Source organism: Lissotriton vulgaris, chromosome 9 (genome assembly GCF_964263255.1).
Source record: "Lissotriton vulgaris chromosome 9, aLisVul1.2, whole genome shotgun sequence".
NCBI classification, from domain to species: Eukaryota; Metazoa; Chordata; class Amphibia; order Caudata; family Salamandridae; genus Lissotriton; species Lissotriton vulgaris.
The window spans coordinates 1138109261-1138136652 of record NC_141697.1 but is presented as its reverse complement, the minus strand read 5'-3'; the positions used below and the strand labels follow the sequence as shown (position 1 = coordinate 1138136652).

At 43.5% G+C, this 27392-nt stretch overlaps 1 protein-coding gene across 2 annotated transcripts in view; it reads left to right on the top strand.

Annotated features, from left to right (window-relative positions):
- PTPDC1 (protein tyrosine phosphatase domain containing 1) overlaps positions 1–18357 on the top strand; it is a 370176-nt gene extending 351819 nt beyond the window's left edge. Inside the window, exon 12 of one of the 2 annotated variants that reach the window (XM_086939169.1) lies at positions 12048–18357. In XM_086939169.1, the coding sequence (XP_086795295.1) occupies positions 12048–12164 (117 nt within the window). In that variant the 3' untranslated portion in view covers positions 12165–18357. The remainder of the gene's footprint in view (positions 1–12047) is intronic. The other variant, XM_086939170.1, reaches the window with a different exon arrangement.
- The last annotated feature ends 9035 nt before the right edge of the window (positions 18358–27392 follow it).

The window sequence follows — 27392 nt, the reverse complement described above, 5'->3', positions numbered from 1 at the left end:
CCATTTGCTTGAAAACCCACCTGTTTCAAATCTTCTGTACCTATACTTTTTAGGTTTGGGCAAAGTGCGAACATATTAAGAAGGTAGGACCTATTTAAAGGAGCGCACTTTTTTGCTTTTTTTCCGCCCCTTCCCAGTTTCACTCGTTCGAAATAGAGTAGCTTATTCCCTTTATTCATCTCCTCTCCAAATTTACCCTCACCCTGGTGTAGTTTTGTATTAATTCTACAACCTTCCTCTAGGCTAGTTTCCCAGTATACCTTCTTTTTCGCTGTGGCCTTCCGGGCGGGTGTAGTCACTTGCTCTAAAGCCACCTGTCTCTTATGTTTTATCACCTTTTCCTGGAGGGTTTGCTTTCTACAACTGCTTTCCTCATCCACTAAGCCCCTGTCCCGATTCTCAGGTCTTAATCTCATTGATCTAGATACACTCGCCATCTTGTGCGGCTGGGGCTTAGGATCATGCACTACTGCTTCTATTGACTCACGCCTTTCTTTGTGGGTTTTTATCGCTCTTTTACTTAGCTTCGCTTTCACCCTCCTTCTTGCCACTCTGACTCTTTTTAGTATACCGTGACTCATAAATTCGCTTCTTCTTTTTACCAGCATTGGCCATCTTGACACATAAACTTGGTTTTCCCCGGAAGGGGCTATGTCAGTCTGGCTTGCTGATCGGGGTTTAGTTGTTCCACCTTCCTCTTCCCCTTCCCTCCCTTGACTCATCATCACCGAGTCTGCGACGGGTCTTAACATTGAGGGCATTTGTACCCTAATCCCGTGTAATTCTCCCTCAATTTTAGACAGGTGCATTTTTTGACTTTTCAAAATGTCATGATTTAACATTGTTACTTCTAGCAGACCTTGTAACGATTTTTGCACCATTAACATCAATTCCAAGATTGAAGATGCTGGGGATTCCGACGACTCCAAGTTTATCTCAGGATGCTGGTTTTCTCCATTTGTGTTGCCATTTTTAACCAAGCCCACAGGGTGATTGCTGCTTGAAAATGCCATTTTTCCTGAGCCATAAAACTTCCATCTATGTTTGGGGTTTTTTCATCACTGTGCCTCGAACTCAGGCTAACTACATCCTCCAGCGTCTGTCGTACGAATCGCGGAGAGGAAGAAAGTCGCGGTGAGGAAGAAAGGTGCGGTGACATTATTGTCCCCTTTTGGCCTGGTAGGGACTGTACTGATCGGTCAACTAGATCTATTGAGTCTACCAATCGGTCATCAAAGATTAGTGACGTGCCCCCTTTCCATGGTTCCTCCTCCTCTTCAGTAGCATTAGTTTTAGCCGGTGAAAAAACCATTTTGAAGTGTTTTCCCACAAATTCTTTAATTGTATGGGTTGCTACATTCCCCTTGCTTCCTCCCTGTTGAACATTATTGGGAGTTTTCTCTTTGTTCTTTTGGGGACGTTTTGTTTTTTCCTTGACCACAGGTGATGTCGGACTCTCTTGGTCGTCTTGTCTATTTTCGCTGCTAGGCTTTGCTTTCCTAGATGTTCCTAGTGTGCTCTTATTTCTTCGTGGGGCCATTTTTAATCCTTAATCACTTTCCCTTTCGTGCTTCAATTAAAAAAACTATTTAATTGAAATAAATGAAAATTCTTTCCACTTACCTCTGTTGTGCCTTGCCCTTGCGCTCGTGACCCGTGGCTTTCTCCACTTTTTCTTTAAAATAATATATGTCTGGGCTAAGCAGGTTATTCTGCCAAGTAGTCCAAGTTTTTCTACCACGTCCTCACTTACGGAGGATGTAGCAAGATTGGGTTTGTGGGGCTTGATTTTCCACTCCTGGCCACCCGGTTTTGGCCCGGGGCTCCGGGATCGGTACTCCGAGGGTGGGGGCGAGGGCTGGAGCACAGCCTGGACACACGGGTCCCACAGGCACTGGATGCCTCGCTCCCTCACTCCACTTACTCCTCGCACCTCTTTGGGGAGTAATATTATGTTCGTAAAAGTAAAAGTTCGTATATGACTCGCGCTGCTATTTGCGAGTTCTTACGGCCCTCCACTCGGCTCCAGCAACTTCAACTACAGCTCGCTCCCTTTGCGCTCCTCATGCTCTGAAACACGCGTCACGCGTCGCGTCGGGTCACGGGGTCACGGGGTCACGGCTCGCAGCGGCAATACAGCAATACGGCACAACCTCACACTCGTGCAAGAAGCAGCAGAAGCCATTCCCTTAGCGGAACTCAGTGCACACTATAATATAGATAATTTACATTCTATATGGATGCATTTTCCAGATGGAGAGCAGAGATATGGCTAAATGTTTTTTTAATTTTCATTTATTTGCTCTCAGGATTCACCCAAAATCCCCCTGCATGAGATTCGATAAAAAGATTCTGATATGCTTAATCTAGGATAAATGTGCTGCATGGTGGTCTTCTGAAAAGATCTGTAACAGCAGATATATAAGCACGTTAGGCAGGCGGAGTCCAGATTATGACCCAAAACAGTATTGGTTTCAAGCATTATATTTGGGCAATAGTGTCATCAAAAACATCACAATATACTGGAAGCGGAAGGATCCAGTCAGGGAGATCAAGTTACCATTTTAGGATGGAATTGTCTATAACAGTTTAGACCCGCAAGGTTTACATTGCCTTTTATCACAGGATTAAAAGTCACCACTATCAAGGCTTTATCACAGTACACATTTAGAATAGGAAAAATTGTTCTCCCCAACTCTTTCTTGCGCCAGTTCTGTGTGTTAATATGGAAATTCCCTTAGCAACCATAGTATTATCGGTGAGCTGCAAAGATAGTTGAATTCCAAGACCCTAGACAATTTGGTATCTCATGCCATACATTTAGTCTTACATTTATGTATCCCTAATGCCTTCTCCTTACTAAAAGCGTGTAATCTCTTCAATGATTGACAAATCTCAATTTCTTTCTAAATCGTGACCCCTTCACACGTCTTCCACGAGTAAAAGATTGAAAGTGGCCATGACTTTCTTGATTTTTACATTGGATGATTTACATTTTGAATCCCAGCTGCTGTTAGCTTTCTCCCGTCCCTCAACTTTGATTAGTGCTGCAATATTAACTAATCATTCCAGACTCTAAAGGGAAGTAGGTGATGTCCCTACTTTATTGCTAGAGATATACGAGGCACTAGTTTCTTTTTTAGATGTTTTTTTCTCCTAGAACCACTAATTTGTTCACTTGTGACTTCTGTACACATTTGTCTGCAGCTTGGTTGAACACATTTAATGAAACCTCATACACCCCATGAGGAAGACATTAAAGAAAAACAAACAAAATTGGGAAGCCCATTGAACTCTAATACATGTTTAGTGTAAAAATCAAGCGCATACAAAAATGATCTAAGTACAAATTTGCAATGGGGATGTGAACGGACCAGCACTTTGCTATCTGAGCAGTTGGAGCATATAATGCTATATTCACGTTAATCATTTCCATCTTCTATATCTTTTATATAAAGCAGAGAATAGAACACATGACTGAAAATGAGACTCAGGATAGTTGCTAACAGGCAGGTGCTTATCTCTTTTCATCAGAGGAATATGAGAAGACATCAGGATTTTCATATAGTGGGGTACAGTAGAAAATTGATTTCACAATTTTTTTCATTCCTTGATTGTCTGTGCCAACTTCAAAACGAGGCTATGCTTACACGATCAGTCTGGCTAACTGTGCAATGTAATACAAGATGGCAGTGCATTTAAAATGCATGTTAATGTGCAATAATGCAAAAGCTCTTTGGTAGTACTTTAAGCAGGTGTAAATACAATTTCAGAAATTCGTTCCTTTTTCACCCATAGGTGAAAACTTTGTAACAAATCAATAGCATTTAATCTAATCATTTAAGCATAAAGTTCAATGTCATTACTTTCATTTTTATCTCAGCATAACTGTTAGCATCATGAGAAATACCAAGTGGATAAGGGGCAATGCCTTTATTTCTACAAATGCAGTGAATTAGGAATTAGCTTAGTTTCATCAAAGCATATATGGTTAGCATGATAAGAGTTATTGCTAATATAATACCAGAACTCTTCATTCCCCACTTCCCAGGTATCCAAGACCAGATTATACTTCAGTACATGTATCATGCTCTTTTAATTTAATTTCGTTTTTTCACGCTAATGTTGATGTGATCTGTCTGCTTGTAGATGCTGAGAGTCGTGTTACTTAACCCTTTCGATGCTGATGACGAGCTCACCCACGGGTGTCGTGTGCTGATGACGAGCTGAGCTCGTCATGGTGCCACTAAAATGGCAATTTCCAGCACAGGGGGGGGGAAACGCCCAGCAGCCATGTGCCTTCTGGGTGCCTTACTAATCAGTAATCAGGACTACAGACACACATGTGGAGTGGGTGATTTCCTGTAGTATTTGAACATTCTGCCTCCTTTTGAAAAAAGCCTGACCTACACCATAATTAGGAAACAAAATCGAGAAACTGTTTCTGTCTTGGAGTCTTCACTTCATTTGCTAGTTATGGAAGGTGATGCTTAGCAGAGTGTTTGAAAACCGGGACACATATCCAATTTAACAAACCTCGCCTCATCTTGGGGTTACTTGTAGTAAGTGTACTTGCTGCAAATGAAACGAGCATTCTCCTTTCGTGAACGGTGCTTAGAAACAGCTGGCCAGTGGGAAAACAGTTTTCAAAGGGCATAACGTAGTCATATTTAGTCTCCAGAACTGTGTCACACTCACTTTGGTCCACAAAAATGCTCCAGTAATATGGATCTCTACGTTTACAGAGCTGTCTACCGCCTGAGTAAGCAAAATGAATAATATTTAACAAAAAGTATTCTTTGGGGCGGTAGGAATCATGAATGCCTTCAGTGTCTTCTAGAGTGGTGCCTGTACACTCTGGCACAGGCCATACGAGTCTCCGAATGCATGCTTTGAGTCTGCGAATACTGTTAGTCTTTTACTTAGCAAGGATACAAGCTGCGGTAAGGAGAACGACCGCAAAAACCTGGGCGGTTCTCACATTGAGTAGGTGGTGGCTCTCAACAACCTGATATATAATACACTTAGCCTATCCGACTCCAAGCTTGCCTTGATCATTTCTAGGACATGATCCATCCACTATTTGCCACAGGAGCACCTGTAAGATCAGTATGGGGGCTTTGTCACATATTCAGGTACTACAAGACAGTCGTGGGGTTCTCCCTTCTCACTGGTGGGCATTAGAGTTGCAAGGTTTAGGGTGGGACATTGAATTAGGGTAATGGGGTGACAGATAACAATGCGATTCTGTATTGGGACAACCTACCTGTGGAAATATATTGGGTCCTGGTAGTGAGGAGCATAGCAACAACAGAATGAGGAACAGCTACAATCAAAGTAAAATCCAGAATCTTTGACTAGGTGGGCACATGGAGCCTCATCGCTACAGGGTCTAAATCAGAGGAGTAGTGTGCTATAGGCTTTTTCAGATCATCATGATCTTGCACCACTACTCCAAAGGCAAATCTGTGTCATTCAGAACAATACAGGTAAGCATTTGTTGTGTAATCAGGAAGACAGGCATGCGTATACAAAAGCATGTCTAGTTCTAGAAACCATTGAACAGGCCTAGAGGTGATCATTTGAGCATAGTTTTGCAGAGGTTTCACCACATATATCACTGTTTTAGCACCCCCATAATTCCACAGATGGTTCATACCTGTGAGACAGGTACTGGATGTGGTAGTTTACTGATGGCTTCGATCAGTTCTGTCAATAGATAGGTTTTTCCTGCCAAAGTCTCAAATCTTGAACGAATTTGTATTAATTCGCCTTTTCCACCTCTGGCAGAGCAGTAGGATCCGAACCATTTTAATACCGCTCCTTCCATGTCCATTCTCTTTTTAAGATTTTGAGTGAGGTATAGAGATGAACAGTATCAAAAACGGCCGCCAGATTGTAAAAACTTTAATAGACAAAATGGAATCGGCACCCATCTGAAAAGTATTCTTTGGCAGTCTCTATTGTCCTCAATATGTATAAAAGTGCAAGATCTTGTAATAAATAGGTACGGACTGTTGCAAAGTTTCTTATTCAAATTCTTTATTGTGGTAATCCAAGACAGGAAAAAATCCAAGAACACATGTGGATTTTCCTTCTTAGCCAACGCGTTTCGTCTCAAACACTGAGACTTCTTCAGGGCTCAAACATCAGTATTAGTCAAAAATCAGTACAGCAAATTGAGATTCCTTAGGAATGGCAGGTTATAGTGATTTCTCTTGGTCTTGGAAGAATATATTTGGATAACTTGGACAAGTTACGAAATAACTGTGTGTATCGTGCTTATTCTTGTTATTGCTGTTTATATCGTACTTTGTCTTGTTATACAGAAATAGGCATGGTGGCCAAGGGAAAATCACGTATCACCGGTCGAACAGCATCTGACGTACTAGGTTACCAGGGGCGGTTATGCTTATAAGATTGTATAAGCACCCCCCATTCTATCCTATTGGAACAGATAGTCTAACAATAGGGAAAAACCCTAGATTGGTGCCAGAGGGCTGAGAAAGTGATTTATAAAAGTAGAGGGTGTCCCAAGAAGGGGTAGAAAATATGGGCAGCATGGAGAATGTATAGAGGGGAGTTAATGGACACCCAGTCTGTATCCAAAACTTGCGAATGATGTGTCTGTATCTTTGTATTGCTCAGCAGATCGAAACGTTCAAATACTGTATTATGCCTGACCTTGCCTTCTGTACGTCCACGGACTATCTGATGCTTTACAGTATGCCACTGTTTTTGGAGCCTGTTCTTTTAATAAAAAGATTTTTTTTAAACAATAGGGAAAAACGAATTTGACAGTATTTCACTATCAGGAAATGCCACACACACCAAGGCATGTCCTACCTTTCACATACACTGCACCCTGCCCACAGGAGTACCTTAGGGGTAACTAACATGTAAGAAAATCGAAGGGTAGGGCCTGGCAAGTGGGTGGATTTGCCAAGTTAACATGGCAGTACCAAACTGTGCACATTTACTACAGTGGCAGATCTGAGTTACTTTTACAGGCTGCTTATATGGGTGACACAATCAGTGCTGCAGGCCCACTTGCCTTTTGCAACATTTGATTTAGAGACCCTGAGCACACACAGTGCACTGTACTAGGGGCTGACTAATAAATCCAATATGCCAATCATGGAATCACTCATCCATAACAATTTACAGGGAGCACGTGCACTTTGGCACTGAACAGCAGTGGCAAATTACCCAAGACATCTAGACCAGCAAAAACAAAGTCCAACACACAGCAAAATAAGAGGCGGCAAATGCAAAAATTTTAGGGAAACCCACACCAATGATGCCAGGTTTAACATATTCCATTTCAGAATGGGTTTATAAAATCAGTAAGGTTTTTTCTTTAGGAGATATTTTTATCCTATATTCGTGCTTTCATGAACCACAATACTCAGAGAAAAGTATGACGTTTTAAACATCAGGATGTTTTCAGATTTCAACAGTTATGCTGCTTTAAAAGTAACACTCCACTGCAAAAACGTCTTCACCAGAGGTTAATCTCGATTGAAAGGTAATTATGAACCGCTGCAGCAAAAATCACTCCTTCATTACAAGATGGTCTGAGTTAGATTGTTTCATCAGGTGTGATTGTAAAAAGTCATAATGTATTGAAAATTTAAACAAATGGCATGCAGAAGCACAGTCAGCTGAAGCCTTAAATATCGTGAAATGCCACTACCGAGATGCCAAACTAAATTTGCACTCTCAAGCGACACCAATGCCATAACTAGACAATAGCTGCAAAGCACCAAAGGAAATATTTGCTTAAATATCACCTCAGCTCTACTTTAATAATGTATTGCACTGTTTGACGTGTCGTGGTACTGTATGGAGTCATGTGTTTTTGTTCTTTGTTACTCTTATGTTGATTAGCAAGTGTGAATTAAGGTTGATTTTCACAATGTTATTGGTCGAGCTAGACAGCGCAGCTGTCTCTTTGAGACCTGCTGTAATCAGTCTGTGGGCATCAAGTACATCCCCTTTCTTGCCATTGCTTTTCATTTTTCTGTGTCAGTGTCCTTCAAAAATCCCTGCTTTCTAGTGGTCAGTCTTGCCTGTTTGTCCCTCCTTTCTTTCTTCTGTTCCTCCCACAGAGCAGTGACTTAACACTGCCTCATTCTGCTATGGTTCGCTATCTGTTCTATGGGGGACTATTTTTTGGGGTTTCCTGCTCTGTTGCTGTTTGTCTGTGTTTAGCTTCAGCGCCCTAGCTGCCTACATTCAGATATAGCATTCTTCCTACCACCCCCTCTTTTTTTACTGGTGCCTCCCCCACCATGGCTCCCACTTGGTTGTTTGTTTTAATAATTGTGAACATACTTTGTCACCGCTGCGCTGGTTTTGCTTTCTTTCATGTGTATTTTCTCTGCTCTCCCTCCCCCTCCTAATCAGTCAGCAAGCTCCAGCCTGGCCTGCCTCTTAGCAGAGCAGGGTAGCCATGCAGACAGAGAGGGAGGCCTGTGCTGATAGTTTACAATGCCCTCGCCTTGTGCTGAAGAGCTGGAAGCAGAGACTGGTGTCACTTCCTCACCCGCTGCTGTAATTAACTGTATATGGATCTTCTGTCCTGAACGTAATGTATATTTTTAACCCTCTCACACATGCCCCTGGGTGACCTCTTTTATTGCTTGTTTTTGGGTTAGAGTCTAAAATGTGTGAGTAGCTCATTCCATTCTAGTGAAGGGGGCAGTTTCTAAGCCAGCTGGCTTCCTCGTGTCTAAGCAGCTTGCGCTCGGATTCAGCGCAGGAGACAACCGAATTAAGCTACATCATCTTTGCAGGGAGAGGGGCTGGCACTGATTTTCCATTGACCATCTATGCAGAGAATCAGGCTATTAGCAGGGCTAAGCCATAGTTGCATTTTTTAGAGTGCTTGATAATCTTAAACCTTGCAAGTTATTAGGGGCCAGTATGTGGCCTAACGGCTAGGACAGTCAACCTCAAAGCTGGGGAACCGGATTTGAGCCTCGGCAAAGACGCTCAACTCCCTGTGATTCTCAGCACATTACTTTAATTAATTAATCTCCCTGTGCCTAACCCCAAAAAATTAATGTCCCCATCTGTAACGCAAATGATGCTCATGCAAAGCGCTATGATACCTTTGGGTATAGTTCTCAACTTATATTTCATGTCGGCATTTAGCCACAAGCACCTCAGATGGAAAGCACCAGCTCCAATAAAAAACTTGATAAATATTCTTAGGAGTCAAGGATACTATATGTAGTATTTAAAATGTAATGAGTTTGAACGTGGTGTTTCCGACCGTGGTGACAGGATGTGCTAGTGTCTGGCTTCATTCAGTTTCATTGAACTCCCTGCCCAACTCTGTCTCCCACTTGTCTCACAGCGTTCCAGAGTCCCTTCTGAACAAGCATTTGCAAAGCAATAGGTCTCGCATTTGACAGAGTTTCAGTTATTGGCATTGTAAATGATAATACAAACACAAGGATTTGATGGGTGGAGCGCTGAAACTTTTCAGACACTCACCCCCAGTGGTTTTGAAAACCAACACATAAATAAAAAGCATTGTCATTTACAATGCCAATAGCTCAATCTTTCGAAAATGCAAGACCTTTAGCATTGTAAACGCTTGTTTCTTTTGGTGTTTTCTAGAAATCTGACTTGGCATTTTAATGCCTCCATTTTACTACTTTTACAGGATAAAATGAACTTCCTTAGCAATTATACAAGCAGTGAATGTTAAAACATAATTTATTGTTTGCTTAGCAGAAAGAAATGCCGACCCTCGGGCCACACTGCCCGAGCCAGGCAGTGACAACTGTTGCGCTTACATGAGACCGATTGACCCGGCTGCGAAGTCATGGCACTGGCCATGGGTGCCTACCATGCCTCAGTATCTATTATTTGTGACACTGCAGCATTACTATTTCTAAAGACAATGGTCCCTAGACAGTATTCTAGTACAGTACGAATTAATAAAGACTCAATCAGTGCTATATTTCTGTCCAGCCGAACAGGTATTTAATATATATTATGGACAGAAATATTGCACTTATCTATATTAATTTGTACTGTACTAGAATACTGTCTAGGGACCATTGTCTTTAGAAATAGTTAACTTACACAAGGTCCCTGACCAATTGCTTATTGGTTCCCTTGTGCTTTTCAACACACTGCGGCATTACTGTCAACGGTTGATGCTGGCACTTTAGGCTTAAACGCTACAATACAAGCAGCTATACACCAAACAGCCTGTCGCAACTCGTTAAAAAGCTGGGAAAAGCATTAGTGGCCTGTATCTCGGAAGAGTGGCGGGGCAGAGGGAGGCAGGCTGGGAACAGACAACACAAATATATTTTTTTTATGTATATGCCGGACTGCCGCATCACACTCTTCTAAGCTCCTCTCCACTGCAGGCCCAGGCTCCCAGACTCCACTGCTGGTGGCAGCATGAAAGCAGTGTCAGGATTGGCCCGTGCACCTTGAATTTGCGCTCCCATTTATACTGGAAGCCTGTGCCTGTTGTCTCCAACCTGTCAACGCTGCTCGGGTTTGAGACAGCTTGATGGTTTGGCCGGACATCATAAGCACTGATACCAGTGCGAAACACTTCCTCTCGTTCCTGTCCCCGACTCCCTCGACCTCGCAATGCCCCTACCACCAAAACTCGGCCGATAGAAAAAAACACGATAATAATTATTATTGTTTTATTTTTCATGTTTAAGGATACTGGTGGGTGAGGGGGGGGGGTCTATGGGGAGGGCAATGCACCTTCGCCATAGCGGAGGAGCTGCCGCTTCGGGAAACGGATGGTGTCAAAAACCAGGAGGCTTAAAGCTGGACCCTGTGCAGAGTATCAGCATGGACTCTGATGTTGGCTCCATGCTGATTCACTAAACAGCCTCCGTCTGCCAGCTTCCTTATTGGGTGCCTTGAGGCACACCTCCAAATGGAGCAAAGGCATCTGAGGATCTGAAGTTAGTCCCAGGCAGGCAGAGGGGTAAGTAAAAAAAAAGTTTCTTTGAAAGTTGTGTGTGTGGTGCAGCAGGACGATGTGTGTGTGCACGTCTGAGTGAGAGTGAGCACTTAAGTGAGATAGTGTATGAGTATGCAAGTGAGACTAGCCATGTGTGTGCATTAGAGTGAGACAGCTGGTGAGCATGTGAGTGGGGCAGCGTATGACTGAGACCGTGTGCTAGTGTGCATGGCAGTGAGGATGTAAAGTGTACTATATAAATGAGACAGTGAATGAGCATCAGAGTAAGTGAGTGTGTGAGTCAGAGAGTTTGTGAGTATGTGAGTACATTTAGGAATGTGTGTATGAGACAGTGTGCGAGCTTGAGTAACACAGTGAGTGAGGCAGTGTGTGAAACAGTATCTGAATGGGACAATGTGTGTTACCCAATATGAGTGAGGCAGTGAGTATGTGTGAGCAAAAGAGTGAGTGAACACGAGTTCAGTGTGCACGAGACAATAGGTGTGTGCTTGTAAGTGAGAAAATGAGTGAGCATTTGAGGGAGAAGTTGGGCTTGCTCGCTTGACTATTACTCTGGATTCGGGTCACGGATTACATCGCACCACTTTGAAAGATCACTAGCCACCACCTGTTTGCAGTCCATTTAGGGTGTACTTTGTAAAAAAAATATATACGCACTGCTTCCATGCTCCATCCTTTTTTAACTGTGCACCGGTCCATACTTATGTGTTTGTGAGTCAATTTTGGTGCAAATATGTATGAAAAATGTAAATAAACACCCGTTAAAAATATTAGTTGTAAACAACTTGCCTTAAACTATGGCATACTACGGCAATGTTCATATTCTTAATCGTAAGTGGCCACCATTTAACCATAAAAGATTATGTAGACCCAGCTCCAAGATGTTAATAGTGTCAGAGAAGTAGTGAACGTCCATTTCTGAGGGAAAACGTACATTGAAACTTATCATGGAGTTGAGGACCTGAATTTCTGAATATTTATATAAAGCTATACTATTGAAATACACGTGCTACATTTTTATAGGAATGTCACAGACTATATCAGATTTTTTTTGTTGTTTTTTATTTACTAGGTTTCTTCGGATTCGGAAACTTGGCCATTTGTACATGCCACCTTGAAAACAATTTTCCGCTGCGTTCTAGAGGAAAAGAGAAACGAGACGAAGGAAAAGGCTGTAACAAACTCCTGATGTTTACCAAAAGTGCACTAAATTTCTGAGAGGCACTCCTTTTGTACTTGCTCATGTATTTTCGGATTTTACACATTTCTGATTGAAGGAAGACGGAAACACTGTGTACTCTTAAATCATGCTGCTATGTCTGTGACAGTACTGTGGATTCATTTTGAAACCAGGTGTTTTGTATTGTGGTCTGCTCCTTCGAAGCTATATTTATTAATTTTTAGAGGTGTCCTCTGGAAAATGTATTGTTCATGATCCACTTGCCATAAGGTATGTGCCATCTACCAGGAGGTATTATTGAATGCCTTTTGTAAGCTTGATGTCTCTTCTATAGGCAGCCTAATTTGTTTACAGTGACGTTATTCCTCTGTGCATTGTGACCATTTCCTAGAATAGGCTGAGTATTGCATTTAGCAAATGAGATGCCACCTTTGCGACCTGAAAACCAGTCCTTTGTTATTACAGCGCTTGGAATGTTTTGAAAACCACACGGGCTTAATTATGGCAAGCGTTTGCAAATTGGGCTTACTGGCCTGATCACACTGATGTGTTCAGAGACATTATTTTCTTGAGCTTTTTATTACATTTGCCAAAATTAAAGCTAGTGTGCAATGCTCACTGAGACCTGTAGGAAGAAAATGCAATGCATAACAATGAATTGGACGTTCTAATTGGTCTCGTGCTCCCAAAGGTGTACAATTTGGTGTGTTAAGGTTGAAAAGCTTATTAACGTAACCGATGTGTGTTATTCTACCCTTTTTGTCCATTCAGATGCATTTCCATGTAACACCTGTGTGGTATGGTACCAGACTATCGTAACTAAAATATCATGTGACCGAAATATTGTATCCTAAACAGGGGCGGCTCCTCCACTAAGGCGGAGAAGCATCACCCCACTGCCTTTCAGCACTTCAAAAATTGGAAACATTATAATGCAAGGTTATTATCATTTTATTCTTCCGTGCTGAGGCAGTTTTGTGAAGCCTGCGGGGTTGCTCTGACGACAGGAGCAGGGGGAGTGGTTAGCACACTTTGTAAGTGCGCATGAATGTTTGTCCGGCAGTCTCGAACCGACCAAACATTCATGCACACTTTGCACGTTCTCCAACCAGGCTGTCTGAGCTCCGAGCCATGACGCGCAGACCAATCACAATGCTGCATTGCAGCGTATGATCGGCTTAAGGAGCACGTGTGCTTCCTGCTTCCGGGTAACAGAGAAGCCAGGAAAAGAAGACGTAAAGGACAGAGGCGGCTGGCCATTGATCTTATAATCTTTACACCTCCCCCATCCTCGCCCCCTACCCCTCTACCGATTTGTGGGAGCAGCTGCCACTGGTCCTAAATGTAGTTTACAAAACATTTGCCCTGTTGAAGCTAATAATAGAAAATCTACACCCATCAGGATTCTATTTTTGTAAATAAATATTTAGGAATCGATATTTCTCTGAGACGATATTTTTGCTAACGATATTCTGACATCCAACCCTCAGGTGTACAACATGCATGTCGAAGGTTCTTGTACAAAGCCGATTTACACCAGTTTTTGTAACCATGTGTATGGATAATTTATGAAGTGCAAGCATTACATATGCTTATGTTTACGTTTAAAATGGCAATCACAACTATCTTTGCTTTCTGCTTATTTCTTGTAAACTACTAATTTTACCATACTTGGCAACCCTTCTTAAACATTACTAGAAAACACTGCCTCGAGTGGCACACCTCCTCGTGCCTTCTTAAGGATTCTGAGCTTTTTATGCGTAAGCTCGGTACAAATGTTATTGTACCTTGTGCTGGCCTTGTTGTTATGTTATTAGAGTTGTATAGTGTGCAACAGTCTCCCTAGAAGGCATATTGGCACAGGCGAGATGTGTACCTTCAATATGTTACAAACTTTTCTGATGACCAGGTGTAATTTATTTTAATTCTGCACGCTCAGAAATGAAAATAGGCGGCCTCACTCTGATGCGCATTGTGGCTCTAAATGGGACAAGGAGTGCACTTTACAAGAGAGGTTGTATTTACAAAAACACACAAGGGACAGCATATTTCGTACAAGGCTTGTTGGAGACCACAGAGTCTCCTGACTGGAAGCGAGTGTAAAGTGCGCATGGCTCCGGAGGCACAGACACATTGCGATTATGATCGGTTGACGAGCATGCTTGCAGTCAAACTTCACTCTGAGGCTTGGTTAATGCACGCTTTGGAATATCTAAATAGATGTTACCATAATTAAGCCATGAGATGAGTAAGGCAAGAACAGCTGCTATACAGTGAAATGATTGAAAAATCTGTCTAAAAGTCCTCAGCTGGAACCAACAAATCTGATCTACAGTGGCAACCTGTGGAAATGATTGCAAGTAAAGCAGAATCCTTATGTTGTTTAGCTGAATAGGTGTCATTGGCCTATGATGATATTAGAGAGTTGTGAGTCGACCAAAGGTCAACATTGAGAAGAAACACCTTCCGTCTTCGAGTGATTTAGTATAAGATCATGCGCAGGTATCCCTGAATCTCTCACCAGCATGCATCATGCAAAGACACCAGGAGTGGCTTCAAGGACCCGGAGTTTAATGAAGGTGTGTGTGCGGTGTGTGTCAGTTTAAAAGGATAGTTCATTAAAATGGATGATATAACCAAACGTATTTTTGAGGGATGACCACAAGCCAGTGGCTGAGGAGTAGACATAAATGGTGGCAGGGCCACACATTGAGAGGATGAGGAAAGGAAGGAGGCACATCAGCCCAGGACTTGCCCACATTGGTCTGCATAAGATAGACAAGGTTGTCAATTGGATTGGTCCACGGATTCAAACAGCGCTGAAAGAGCTACCAGCACCAAAGCCCACACCCAACTTGTTTCCATTTCTACGAAGTTGTCATCTTTGATATCTGAAAGAGTAGTCCCTGTGCCTGAGAAATATTGGTAATTGCTTGAATATAAAAGTATAGTATTTTCAAACACTTTGGCCCGTAGGGACGATAAATAATTAACCTGTTTGTATTGAGATCAATTAATAGGGTAACTACTGCATACTTTAGAACTATTCTGACCCCACTTCTGTAACATGGAAGTGTTAAAAGATTCTTTACCGACCTCCCATCCTCACCTCTCTGCGAACAAATTTCTGCATAAAGTCATCCTCTGAGGCCCTTAGTGCTGCACAACTGTACATCAGCAGCCATCTTAACGCTGCGCTTCCGGTGTGGAAAGGTCATGAAAAGTAATTGATGGTCAGCGCACTGGGGTTGTGTTTGCCTATATAGGCATCACGCTCATCATTTCAGGCGTTGATGATGCCAATGTGGAGCCGAACAACGCAACCTACCGGTGTGCAGGGGTACTGCTCAAGATTTTCTGAATCCAGTCTGGCACCTGGGGATAATTCTAAGGTAAGGAATCTGCAGATAGATAGAATCTCAACCAGATAAGGCAATATCGAAGGTAAGTAACTTGTTCTTTAAAGCATTTGTGACTTATTGCACCATGAAAGTGCAAGTTCTTCTTCATTTCTTTCTTTTTCTCTCTCACTTTCAAGTGTGCTGGTCTAACATTGGCTGCTGCTCTTTTCCTTGACACCCTCATCTCTCTCTCCACACCCACCATCATTCTCTGTTCCTATCCCTCCCCCTCCTCCCAAGTACCTTATTTGTATTCATTGTCTTCCTCCTCAGCACCAAACATTGCAGTGGCACAAAGTCTCACTCTTGCTCCCTTGCTCCCCCACCTCTCTCCCACTACCTGCTGCTCTCCACTGCTATTGGCCTTTGCCAATGTGCTTGTAAATTTTAGGCCGCCTTGGCAAATCCAGTAGCAGCGTCTGCCCATACTGGAATTACATTTTTATACTTCCAAGATGGCGGTCATGTTGTCTGAGGACCCAACATGGCGGCCGTCTTGGAAACATAGAACAGAAAGAATGTTATCTATATACTTCCAAAATGGACATGGCTTTGCATTGTGGCACCCAATTGCCATTATCTTTGAACTATATTTTCAACATTTACAAGATGGCCACCAAGGTGCATGTACAAGCAGTGCGGCATCGTTTTGTAACATAGATAACTGCATTGCCAGATGGCTGGCTGCCCCTCTATGCTTTGCCAATGTTGGCACAATTTAACAAGCATTGGCAAAGCCAATAGCTGCAAACAATAATCATTGAAAAAGCAAAACCTCTATTGGCTTTGCTCCTGGTTGTTTAAATAGGGATTAAGCACGGCATACTTCAGAACTGTTGGAACCAATCCTGAAGAAAGAAATGTATTGACAGACTCACTCAAAGTCATGATGGAGGATCCTTGAGAAACCTCGTGGCTGAGAAACAGAGAATAATGGCAACCAGGCCACGTGCTGAAAGTGTTAACCGAAGTCCAGATCTGGCCCACATGACCTAGATGATACCAGTAGAGTGTGGTGATCCCACAGTGTCAACGTCTGTTGGAAGATGCTCCCCAATCTAAGCAGCTACGAGACCCTTTCCCAGACCAAAACCCTTCATATAGATTACCAAAAGAATCTTAGTCTTTGATAATTAGAAACTATCCTATAGACAGACAACTCTTTTTTTAAATCTCTGTAGTTCGTATTTAATAATGGAGTGAGCAATGCAAGCATCATAACTGTAGGAGCCTCTGAAGCAAGAGAAGCTTGTAATGATTGCATAAAAGCGCCAGCAGTTGGAGGACAGGCCTGTGGCATATTCAATAAATTGGGTGAGCAAAGGGGCAATAGGAAAATTAAGCATTTATTCTTTGGACCAGAGACTGGAATTGATCTTGACAGCGCTTGCTAGGCTGTAAAGGGAGACCGCGGTTGACTAGAGTGTGTTGCAGTAAGTATATATTGTACTTTTATAGCTAAGCATGCATTAATTCATTGGGTATTTCCGCAGACTTAAGCTATGTTGTCAAAGAGGTCTTGAGATGGAAGTATGGGTGGAGAAAGAATGAGTATACTTAGGTATTCATGAAGCCCAAATAGGTACAATTTTGGGGGTTCTAACCAATTTTTCATTCGTTGTCATCCACTTTCCTGACATTTTCTTGATACATCAATTTTTAAAATCCAGTCTACAATTTACGTGTATGTAATGTATGTATGCATTGCATACAAGACACATCTCAAAAGAGTTCATAGGTTATTTTTCAATTTACTTTTGTGAAACACATCAATGTTACACATACAGATGCATGCATCTCTTCCTGTCAAACGTTTGATTTTTTCCAGAAAATATTTGTGTGATTAGTGCACTGCCTGGCACGAACTACACAGTTAAGAAAATAACTCTTTGAAGTAGTGTGGCTCACTGGTTAGAGGCGGCAGACCCGAGAGCAGAGGACGGCCCGGGACCAGGGTTCGATTCCCGGCGCGGCAGGTTTCTGGACCAGGGTCAGCGGACTCGATAATTCTCTCGCCTCGGTGCCCACTCTGATCAGCGATCACACTCGGCAACTCTGGGCATTAGCTTGCCTCATCTTCACTAACGGCCCCACCAGACCGCCGGGGATGCCTGGTCTCACCCTGGAGATACCCATTAAGGGACCATCTCTCAGGGAAGCCAGGAAGGGTTTCGCAGCGGTCGAAGCGCCTTGGGACCCTCCGGGTAAGTAGTGCGCTATATAAATGCCTATACATTTACATTTACATTTACATTTAACAATTTGTATCAACCAATGGGAACAAACAATTTTAAGAAGTTTATGATTACATGTGTGCCCTCATGCGTGGATTTCATGCAGCAGATATACAGCCTTATGGTTAGAGACGGCAGTGCAAGGCCAGAAGTTCCCAGCTCTGTTGCCCTAACCCGTTGCTTCTAGGAAAAGATAGTTTATGGCTGGTGTTATTTTTTAGGTCTGCCTGAGCACATTATTATCAGTGTCTTCTGGGGTTGTATTTTCAAGACTGTTATTTATTTGCTTGGGAAATGTGGCAAAAAAATATCAAAGGCTTACTTAACAAATATATTAATCACTGTAAAGGGAAATTTAGTTGGGTTTCTGCAGAAACCTGTTGATGATATATTTGATCTTAAACAAATATAGTTTTTCAAGCTACAGGTATTGAACACGATCTCACACATAAACTGTTAAACAGGATGGAAATGTTTAAACATTTATTTCTCATACATATTAATGGTACGTTGGACCCACAAGCAATACTTTTTAATACAAAAATAAATTAAAATGTACCTTCTAAATTATGTCTTTTTGTAATGATTCAAAATTAATCACTTTAAATTTATCTTTGTACTTTACAACCTCTTAAGGAAACTATTTATTTCAATATTGAGATAAGCATATTATGTTATTCTTGTTGTGATCATGAACATGAAATTTAAAAATGATTGTAATTTATGATGTTATAATTATTCACATTACACATAAAATTATGAAAAGTGAATCTTCTTAAAGGGGAAAAGCCGATGGATGCATAAACAATACTACTAAATGGAGGATGACGTTGCTTCCTCAGCAGGAAGAGACATTAACATGGGTGGGTGGTAAACTCCGCTTTGCTGACGGAGTTCGCAGAGTTTTACCCACTCCGCTCTCTGCCTGGAGTGCAGTTCTAGAAAAAATCAGCACACTGCAACGTGGCGGAGTTTTTCTTGTGTGTTCTTGCACGTCGATGCACTGTCACACCGAGACACCACCAAAATGTAAATATATAACCCTTAAGCAGACACCGGGGGTCCTGTTCAGCTAATAAAGCAGTACACTTGCTAAGAAGCCCAGCACACTCAAACATACATAAATACCAACCGTAAAGTGAGCATTTTATTTCAGAGATGCTGGAACTCAGCTGTGTCCTCATTAAAGCCTGTGCAGATTCTCAACTCTTAAAGAAGAAATCAAATGTTCTTTTCAGGGTGATTACAATTGCCATCCTAGCTCCCAATTTTCAAAACATTTTCTAACAAACTCTTACTGATTCGAAAAATAAGATCTCACCGCCGCGGTTTCTGTTTGAAAGTTCTCATCCATTGCCATGTTATTCCATTACGCATTTTTGAAAATAAATATTTCTAAATATGCGAAGTCAAGTCAAGTCAAGTCATAAAATTTGTATAGCGCACTACATACCCAGAGGATTTCAAGGCGCTTAGGAAGGGGAGGAGGATTATTTGTCAAATATCCACGTTTTAAGCTGCTTTCTGAACGCTAGGTGGTTCTGGGTGAGGCGCAGGTAAGCGGGGCATGAGTTCCATGTTTTAGCAGCCAGGTATGAAAAGGATCTGCCTCCCATGGTGGGACGCACTACGAGTATATTTTCCTATTTTAATTCCGTTCGAACTACCTGTAAGCATGTCTGCCCGTCCAATCATGCCTTACTTACAATGTCTCTGACCCCTCAAGCACTTGTGCATCAGTGAAGTTTCCCTCCCACCATACATTGTATGCATTTGGCAAGCTTTGCAGCCCTGTTGATGAAGGGAGCAGTCAGCTTTAACCCCTCCACCTATTGTAGAAGTCATTTCCACAGTGGCTCGTGTCAGATTCACTTCCGTCTAGGATCAGGTTTTCAGGTTTTAATGTCTTTATTTCGATGATAAAATCATAAAAGACAAAAAGAAAAAACATTCGTAAACAAATCAAAAATCACCGCATTGTACAAACACTTATATAAAATCAACTTTAACATATTATCAAATTTACAATAGGACTAAAATCCACAGCTAAAAAGTTATTAAACATTTGTATGTACCACAAGACATTAAATAAGACTGATCCTGAAAATGCAATAAACACACACAAAAAACACTTTGCACGTTACAGGATATGACCAAGAAGAGGTTAGATTCCTTCTAGCTCTGATTGCCCAGGCCCAACCTAAATACTTGGCCAAACATATCACAATAAAATCAGAGGTATTTGTTTTTAGGGCCCATATTGCATCCAAGGATTTTCTACATGGCAACCGTTTAAAAATGGGTTTTAACCACTTGGAGCGGGGTTCTGTATATTGTGGACAGGCGAACAAAAAATGGCCCTCAGTTTCTTTACAATCAGGGCAACATCTGCAAAGGTTTGAGGAGGTTTTGCCCCAGGATGAGGTAAAGGAATTCAAGGGTAATGAGCCCACCCGAAATTGATGATACAATTTTTTATCCAATGGCCTGGTAATAAGATCCCAGTAGGTCTCGCGGGCAAGATCCAGCTTAAAGCTTAGAAAACGCCCCGTCAGACCCTCAGAACTAGAGGCATGTGCCAGGGAAAGGCGGGTTGAGGCCCAAAATAAATCCTTAAATTCCTTTTTCGAGGGAAAAGTATTGGCGCCTGGGGAGACCCACAGATGGATTAAGCCCATATCACACAGGCTCTTTTTCACCGAGCGGAGCCATGGGATCCGCTCAGACCCCCCCATGGCCTTCACTTCTGATAGCTCTTTTGCAAATAGTACGAGATCCTCCGAAGTCCATAGGCGCCTCCAAGTGGACACTACTCTATATCTTGCCATGTCCATTATTGGAAGACAGCCCATATCATGGCAAAGAGGGATCAGTGGGGTTGATTGGGGCAACCCTACCAGGTTGCGGAGAAATCTACACTGAATTCTGTATAGACTCGAAAGATCCATAAACCCCCATAGCTCTGCCCCATAAAGTGTGGCGGCATTAATTTTGGCATCATATATTCGCAAGGCGGGGATGACCCGTTTTGTAATGGATTTCTTTTGCTCACGTAGGAGACATCCAGTCAGTTGGGCAAGTTTTAGCTGCTGGGTCTCTATTTGTTCTTTCAGGACAGACGACAATCCAAAGTGACCCCCAGATACGTCATGGTGTCAACCTGGTCCAAGTTGACCCCATTCAGTTGTACACTGCTACGTATTGGTTTTTTCCTGGATAAAACCATAAACTTAGTTTTACCCACATTTATCTGGAGATCATTTTTGTTACAAAACTCCTCAAAATGGTTTAAGGCCCGCTGTAGGCCTCCCCGGGTCTTTGATAGGAGAAGGGTGTCGTCGGCAAAGATCAACATAGGAAATTTAGTCCCCGCCAAGGATGGAGCATCGGTATGGGTGGACATGAAGAATTTGACTACTTGGTCAATAAAGAGTAAAAAAAGGGTGGGAGCGAGAACGCACCCCTGGCGAACTCCTCGTGTTACTGGAAACGAGTCCGTAAATTGACCTTGTGCTCCCCATCTTACCCTGGCGAAATTCTCGTCATGTAGTCTAATAATCATCTCAACTAATTCACCCGGCATAGCTAAGTCCCTTAAAACCTGCCATAATTTTCCCCTCAGTACCAGATCAAAAGCTGATTTCAAATCTATGAAGGCAGCAAAAATAGTGCCACCGCCAAGCATAACAACCTTCCAAAAGATCATACAGAAACGTAGGACCTGATCAATGGTACTTGTGCCAGATCTAAAGCCCGCCTGTAATGGGGACAGTATTTTTTCATGTTCCAACCACCCCTGCACTCTCGCCAAAATCATGCGAGCAAAAACTTTTTGGAAACAATCAATTAAGCTGATCGGGCGATAGTTCCCTGGGTTTGATCTGTCTCCCTTTTTATGTATAGGGAGAATCTCCGCCCCCTTCCATGTTTTGGGGATACGGGCTCCTCTCGCTATGGCGTTGGCTATGTTTGTTAAATAGGGAACCCAAAGGCCTGTATTTGCCTTAAACAGGTCAGCTGGGATTTGATCCAACCCAGGAGCTTTCCCCCGCTTTGTTAGGCCTAGGGCTATCTCCGTTTCTGTTTCAGTGAAGGTCATGATCACATCGCAAGGGGGTATTACATGTGACAGGTTCAATGTGGACATGGAGTCAACGACCTCTGAGCAAAATTGGGAGGAATAATGGTTTATCCAGGCTTCCGGGGATACGTGGTTGGATGGAATACGAAAGTCACCATCCTTACCACATTTAACAATGTCCCAGAATTTGGTCTGATTATTAGACTTACTGGCGTCCAGAAGATCCGCCCAAAAATCATCTTCCCATTCCCTCTTTGCTTCCCATTGTACTCTTTTATACCTTTGCCTAGCCACCTTTACTGCACTCATATCTCTAGATTTGACTTTCTCAATTAGAAAACTATGGGCCTCCCTACACTCTCTGTTGTACCATTTTGCCCTTGGGGCATGCAAATGCCCAGTGCTTTTCTTACAGGGTTTCGAGAGAAGTTTTTTAAGCTCGAAAAAACATTTATCATGCATGCCCATAATCTTATCTAGTTCGATCTGACCCCTCCCAGCAACAACAGTCCTCATATTATCTAAAGCAAGCTTCACCACATTTTCTATGCTAGCCTGTATAACTGCATCATTTGATATGGTTGACCATTTCAGTCTCCTCCGGTCATTTGATAAGGTTAAAACCCCTTGCCCCCTAGGATCTGGTTCCGCTAGTCTTATCAGATCATGCATTTTAAGTTTCATAGACAGTGGGTTGTGATCACTTTCCGGACGCATAACAATTTTCATGTCAACAATTAGGCTCCAAAATTCCATTTTTAAAAAAATATAGTCAATACGACTCTTTCTCACGCCATTGTCAAATGTGAAGTTGGCTCCAATGTCCGATTTGGTGCGACCATTTACGGCCCTTAATCCCCAAGTGAGACAGAAAGCAGTCCAACTCAGAGCGGCCTCCGTTGCTTTAACTGGTATTTGGTTCGTTAGTTCTGGGATTTTCCATGTGGCATCTTCTGCAAACCCCCAATTATCCTCAGGTAGATAGAGTGGCTCAATTGTGCAGTTTATATCACCAGCTAACATAATAAATGTTCCTTTGTTCCAGCCAGTTAAAAGGTTGTCTAGGACACCTATCAGCTGGGGGCATCGCCCACCAGGGAGGCCTCTGGAATATATATTGATAATAAGCATCTCCTGACCCCCTGCCTTACGCAACCTTATAGCCAAAATATCAGGGTTTTCCACATACAATTCGGAAACTGAGTAACCCCAGGCCTGTTTTACCCATATTGTCAGTCCCCCTGATGCCCGCCCTTTGGTACTCTTTACTGCTGGTTTAAAGAAGTTTATAAAACCAACCTTGTATATAGGTGCTGTAGCCCAAGTTTCTTGCAGTAGCACAACCTCATATTTATCAATGAACTCCAACCAGTCCTCAGAGTCCAAACGGGTCTTTGCTCCGGCTACATTCCAAGACACAATGTTTGATATCAATGTATCTGTTTCTACAAGATTATTGCTGACATTGGAAGGGGAAAGGGGATTAGGTAAGCTAACTCTTGTTAGACTATTACTCATTCTGTTAACTTCTACATTAACAATAGAAACCCCTTCCCCAACTGACCCCCCCGGTGTTCTAGTTTTATTATAGGACATAGGCTGGTGGTTCATGTTTAATTCCAAAGCAGGGTTGTGTAGATATTGCACTCCTTCCTCGTTCTCAGTAGACAGGTTAGGTGACAGGGTCGGTGCACGCAGTCAGTCAATCCATTCTAAATCTGACAGCGCCTCAAAATGGTTAAAGAACGGGGGGTACTGTGGAGGGTACTGTGGGGGGTAAGGTGTTATCGGCTCTCGAGACCTCCCCCCTCTAGTTTTCCACTGATTGGGGCCCATTGGATAATTGAAGTATGTATGGGGGTAAAAATAACCAAGGTGCAAGGTCTGAACATCACCAAGACGGGCAAATCTTGCTTTCCTTTGGATTCTGTCCACCACCCAGGGGTCTTTAAAGGAAATCAAAATACAGTCCCCTTCGAGGTCTTTTACACCCTTACCCACCCAATCAACTCTCCTTACGTAAAGGATTTCGGTGGGGGATGAGGGAGGGAGGGGACGATGTTTATTTAACCAAAATATAACCTTATTCCGCAGGTCCCCTTGGGTCTCTTTAATACCATCCCTTAAAGGGGCCACCCCAGTTAAAACGATGGTATATTGGGACGCTTCTGGCGGTAAGTTAACTCTGGGTATTGGTCGTGTTTTTCGATTATCCGTCCTCTAGGACCTATGTGATTGGGGATTTATCTTCTCTTTACCCATTGTTGATTTTTGCACTGGGGTATTAATTGATTGATTTAACGTGCCACTCGCCAAATGTTGTTTCACTGGCGCATTATTGGCAGCTATTGGGCGTTTGTCCCTCGGTATGTCCTTTGCGGGAACTCTACTAACAGTGGTTGAAGTAACAGCAGCTGATTTTCCCCCTGTTAGGGGTTTCTTGTTGTTATTAGCAGCTGAAGTCCCTGGATGGATCGCTGTAGGTTTTCCCGCTCTTTGGTTGACGCCCCCTGTGGAATTACAAACCCCCATCCCAGTAACGGGTGTTGTTAATTTTTGCAGAAGGCCCATGTTGGTATTGACAGTTGATTCTAAAACATCTATTTTAGCGGTCATTAACCTAGTTCTCTCTAAAACCGGGAGCAATAAAGTTTTAAACATTGCTTCCATCTTAGCCAACAATACATCATCGCTGCTAAGACAGGTTGGGCAAGGATTTGATGACCCAGAGGGAGCTAGTGAGGGACAATACACCATTGGGAGACCTTGGTGGGTCTGGGAGAGGGAAGAACTCATCCTATTGGTAAGATCAATTTTGGGTTGTTTTTGGATCTTTTCCCCCTGTGGGCTTGAGACATGTTTTCTTTTCCGGGAAATGGGGTTTGTGGTATCTTGTTGTGGATTGGGCATAATGGGGGAAGTGGGAACATTAGATTGTGAAGCGTCAGGCGTACTGCGCTCGTCGTCCTCAATATATCGGCTATCAGCCTCATAGCTTGTCTGATTGGTATTTGAGTTCTGTTCCCTATTGTCATGGGGCGGGGATATTGTTGCTCCATCTGCATCTACATGGACTATCGCCTCTGTCTCTGTGGTAGAAATACAATTAAAAGCAGCGTTGGTTGCAGGGCTTTTAACACGTGCCAGGGCACCAATTGAAGAACGTTTCCCGGTAACTAAATCCAGGGACAGTCTGTGTTCTACCATTTCTATTTCTTTTTCTAGTATTCCTGTCGCTCTGGTAATAAAAGCATCAAGAGGACCAGAGACAACACCCTTAGAAGTTTGTATATGCACTAGGCGCTGTTTGCCGGATCTTAATGCCATGTTTGGGGGATGGTGTAAAAGGTACAAAATACAACTAAATGGAGTGGGACAAAATGTGGTTTTGACCAGAACTCTGGGCCCAACCCAACCTCGTCCGACCACGGACGGCCAAAGACGGTCCCGCCCTTGTCCCGGGCTTCTCCCGGCGCCCTCCCGCGCGCTCCCGCGCAGCGGGTATGTCAACTCCTTTTTCTAGCTTTGCAAAGGTCACCAAGGGGGCGGGGCCGGCAGGGAGAGGAGCCCAGCTGGAAACGGGCGCGCGGGGACTCCTGGTCCGTGAAGTCCACCCGCTCTACCCTCGCAGCCCTGCCGGTCACCAGGTGATGCCCCTTGTGGTTGATTAACAGCCGCTGTGAGACTGCGAAGCGGGAGCCGCGGAGCGGGTCCGGCGAGCAGCAGCTGGGTCGAGGTAACACGGAGGTGAGGAGCGTGGCGTCTGAATGAGAAATCCGCCGAAGGTGAGGCAAGCAGCCTCTTTAGACTTGCTGTGATGGGGGCGGGGCCGGCAGGGAGAGGAGCCCAGCTGGAAACGGGCGCGCGGGGACTCCTGGTCCGTGGAGTCCACCCGCTCTACCCTCGCAGCCCTGCCGGTCACCAGGTGATGCCCCTTGTGGTTGATTAACAGCCGCTGTGAGACCGCGAAGCGGGACCCGCGTAGCGGGTCCGGCGAGCAGCAGCGGCTCACAGCAGGCTGGGTCGAGGTAACACGGAGGTGAGGAGCGTGGCGTCTGAATGAGAAATCCGCCGAAGGTGAGGCAAGCAGCCTCTTTAGACTTGCTGTGATGGGGGCGGGGCCGGCAGGGAGAGGAGCCCCGCTGGAAGGGGCGCGCGGGGACTCCTGGTCCGTGGAGTCTACCCGCTCTACCCTCGCAGCCCTGCCGGTCACCAGGTGATGCCCCTTGTGGTTGATTAACAGCCGCTGTGAGACCGCGAAGCGGGACCCGCGGAGCGGGTCCGGCTCACAGCAGCGGCTCACAGCAGGCTGGGTCGAGGTAACACGGAGGTGAGGAGCGTGGCGTCTGAATGAGAAATCCCGTCTAGGATCACTCTGTGAATATTCCAAACCTTCACTAATTGCAGACCCGGTTCTTGTACATGAAGCACATTGGATGTCATCCGTCTTTGGCTATACCATTCAGCAGACCGACTGGGGACACAGAGTTGAACCCTTGACCCCCTCACTACTTTTACAATGATGTATCCTTAAGAAGCCCTAACAATGAGGAGGGGTGGGCGGAACTCCAGAGAATCTCGCAGTTTTTATGTAACTGTGGAATTCTTTGGGGCAAAAACCGGGAGTTCTGCCTACTCCAAATTATTAATTGGCTGAATTCTCAAGGGCCTAGAGATGATATTTAAATGGCAGTTCTTATTTTAGGAGAAAAGCCAAGGCCCTCCTGTTTAAGGATCAAGAACAGGATTGCCCCTTCTCAAGCAAGGTTCTCAAACATAGATGCTCATATAGCTGACAAGAACTACCTGAGAGAGGAGTAGCTAAAGTATTTATCTTCAGTCAATACTATGCCAATTCCTTATACTCTTCAATCTTCCAGCTAAGCACATTATATACTACTAGCTGTACCCGGCCGCACGTTGCTTTGCCTCAATCTGCTTAAATGGAAGAGAAAGAAAAGAGTAAGCACACGTTTCTAATATGTTTAATTGTGGCTATACAATATGTTTTTGTCCATCCTAATATATGTAGACTATTGTCTATATGCGTCCCTTGTATTTGTTGTGCAGCAACCAAACCGACAGGGTCTGTTCGGGTTGCAAAGTGAACCAACTCTTCCCCCCTCCCTCCTCCCACTTCCCGGTCTTTCATCCTGACACCAACTGTCCATCCTAATATATGCAGTGGGGTCCGTTATAGAAACTGTTAATGGGATATATCAAATGTATTGATCCACTTGAACTGCCTGTAACTCAATCCATTGATCAAAACTATATGTGCCACACAAGCAGCATCACAGCACACTACAATATGATGCGTTGAGGAGAATTCATCAACTCTCCTTCTGACAGTGGGCGTGTGGCAGTAGACTCTATTTCAGGGCCCATAGCTACAGGTTTCCATCGTTACTGCGTTTCATAACAAAATAGTTGACAATCTCAGCGTGTATCTCAGTGGCCTATCACTAGGTGTTCCAGCAAGAAGTCCTTTGCACAATCTTCGAATCTTGGCATGCCTAAC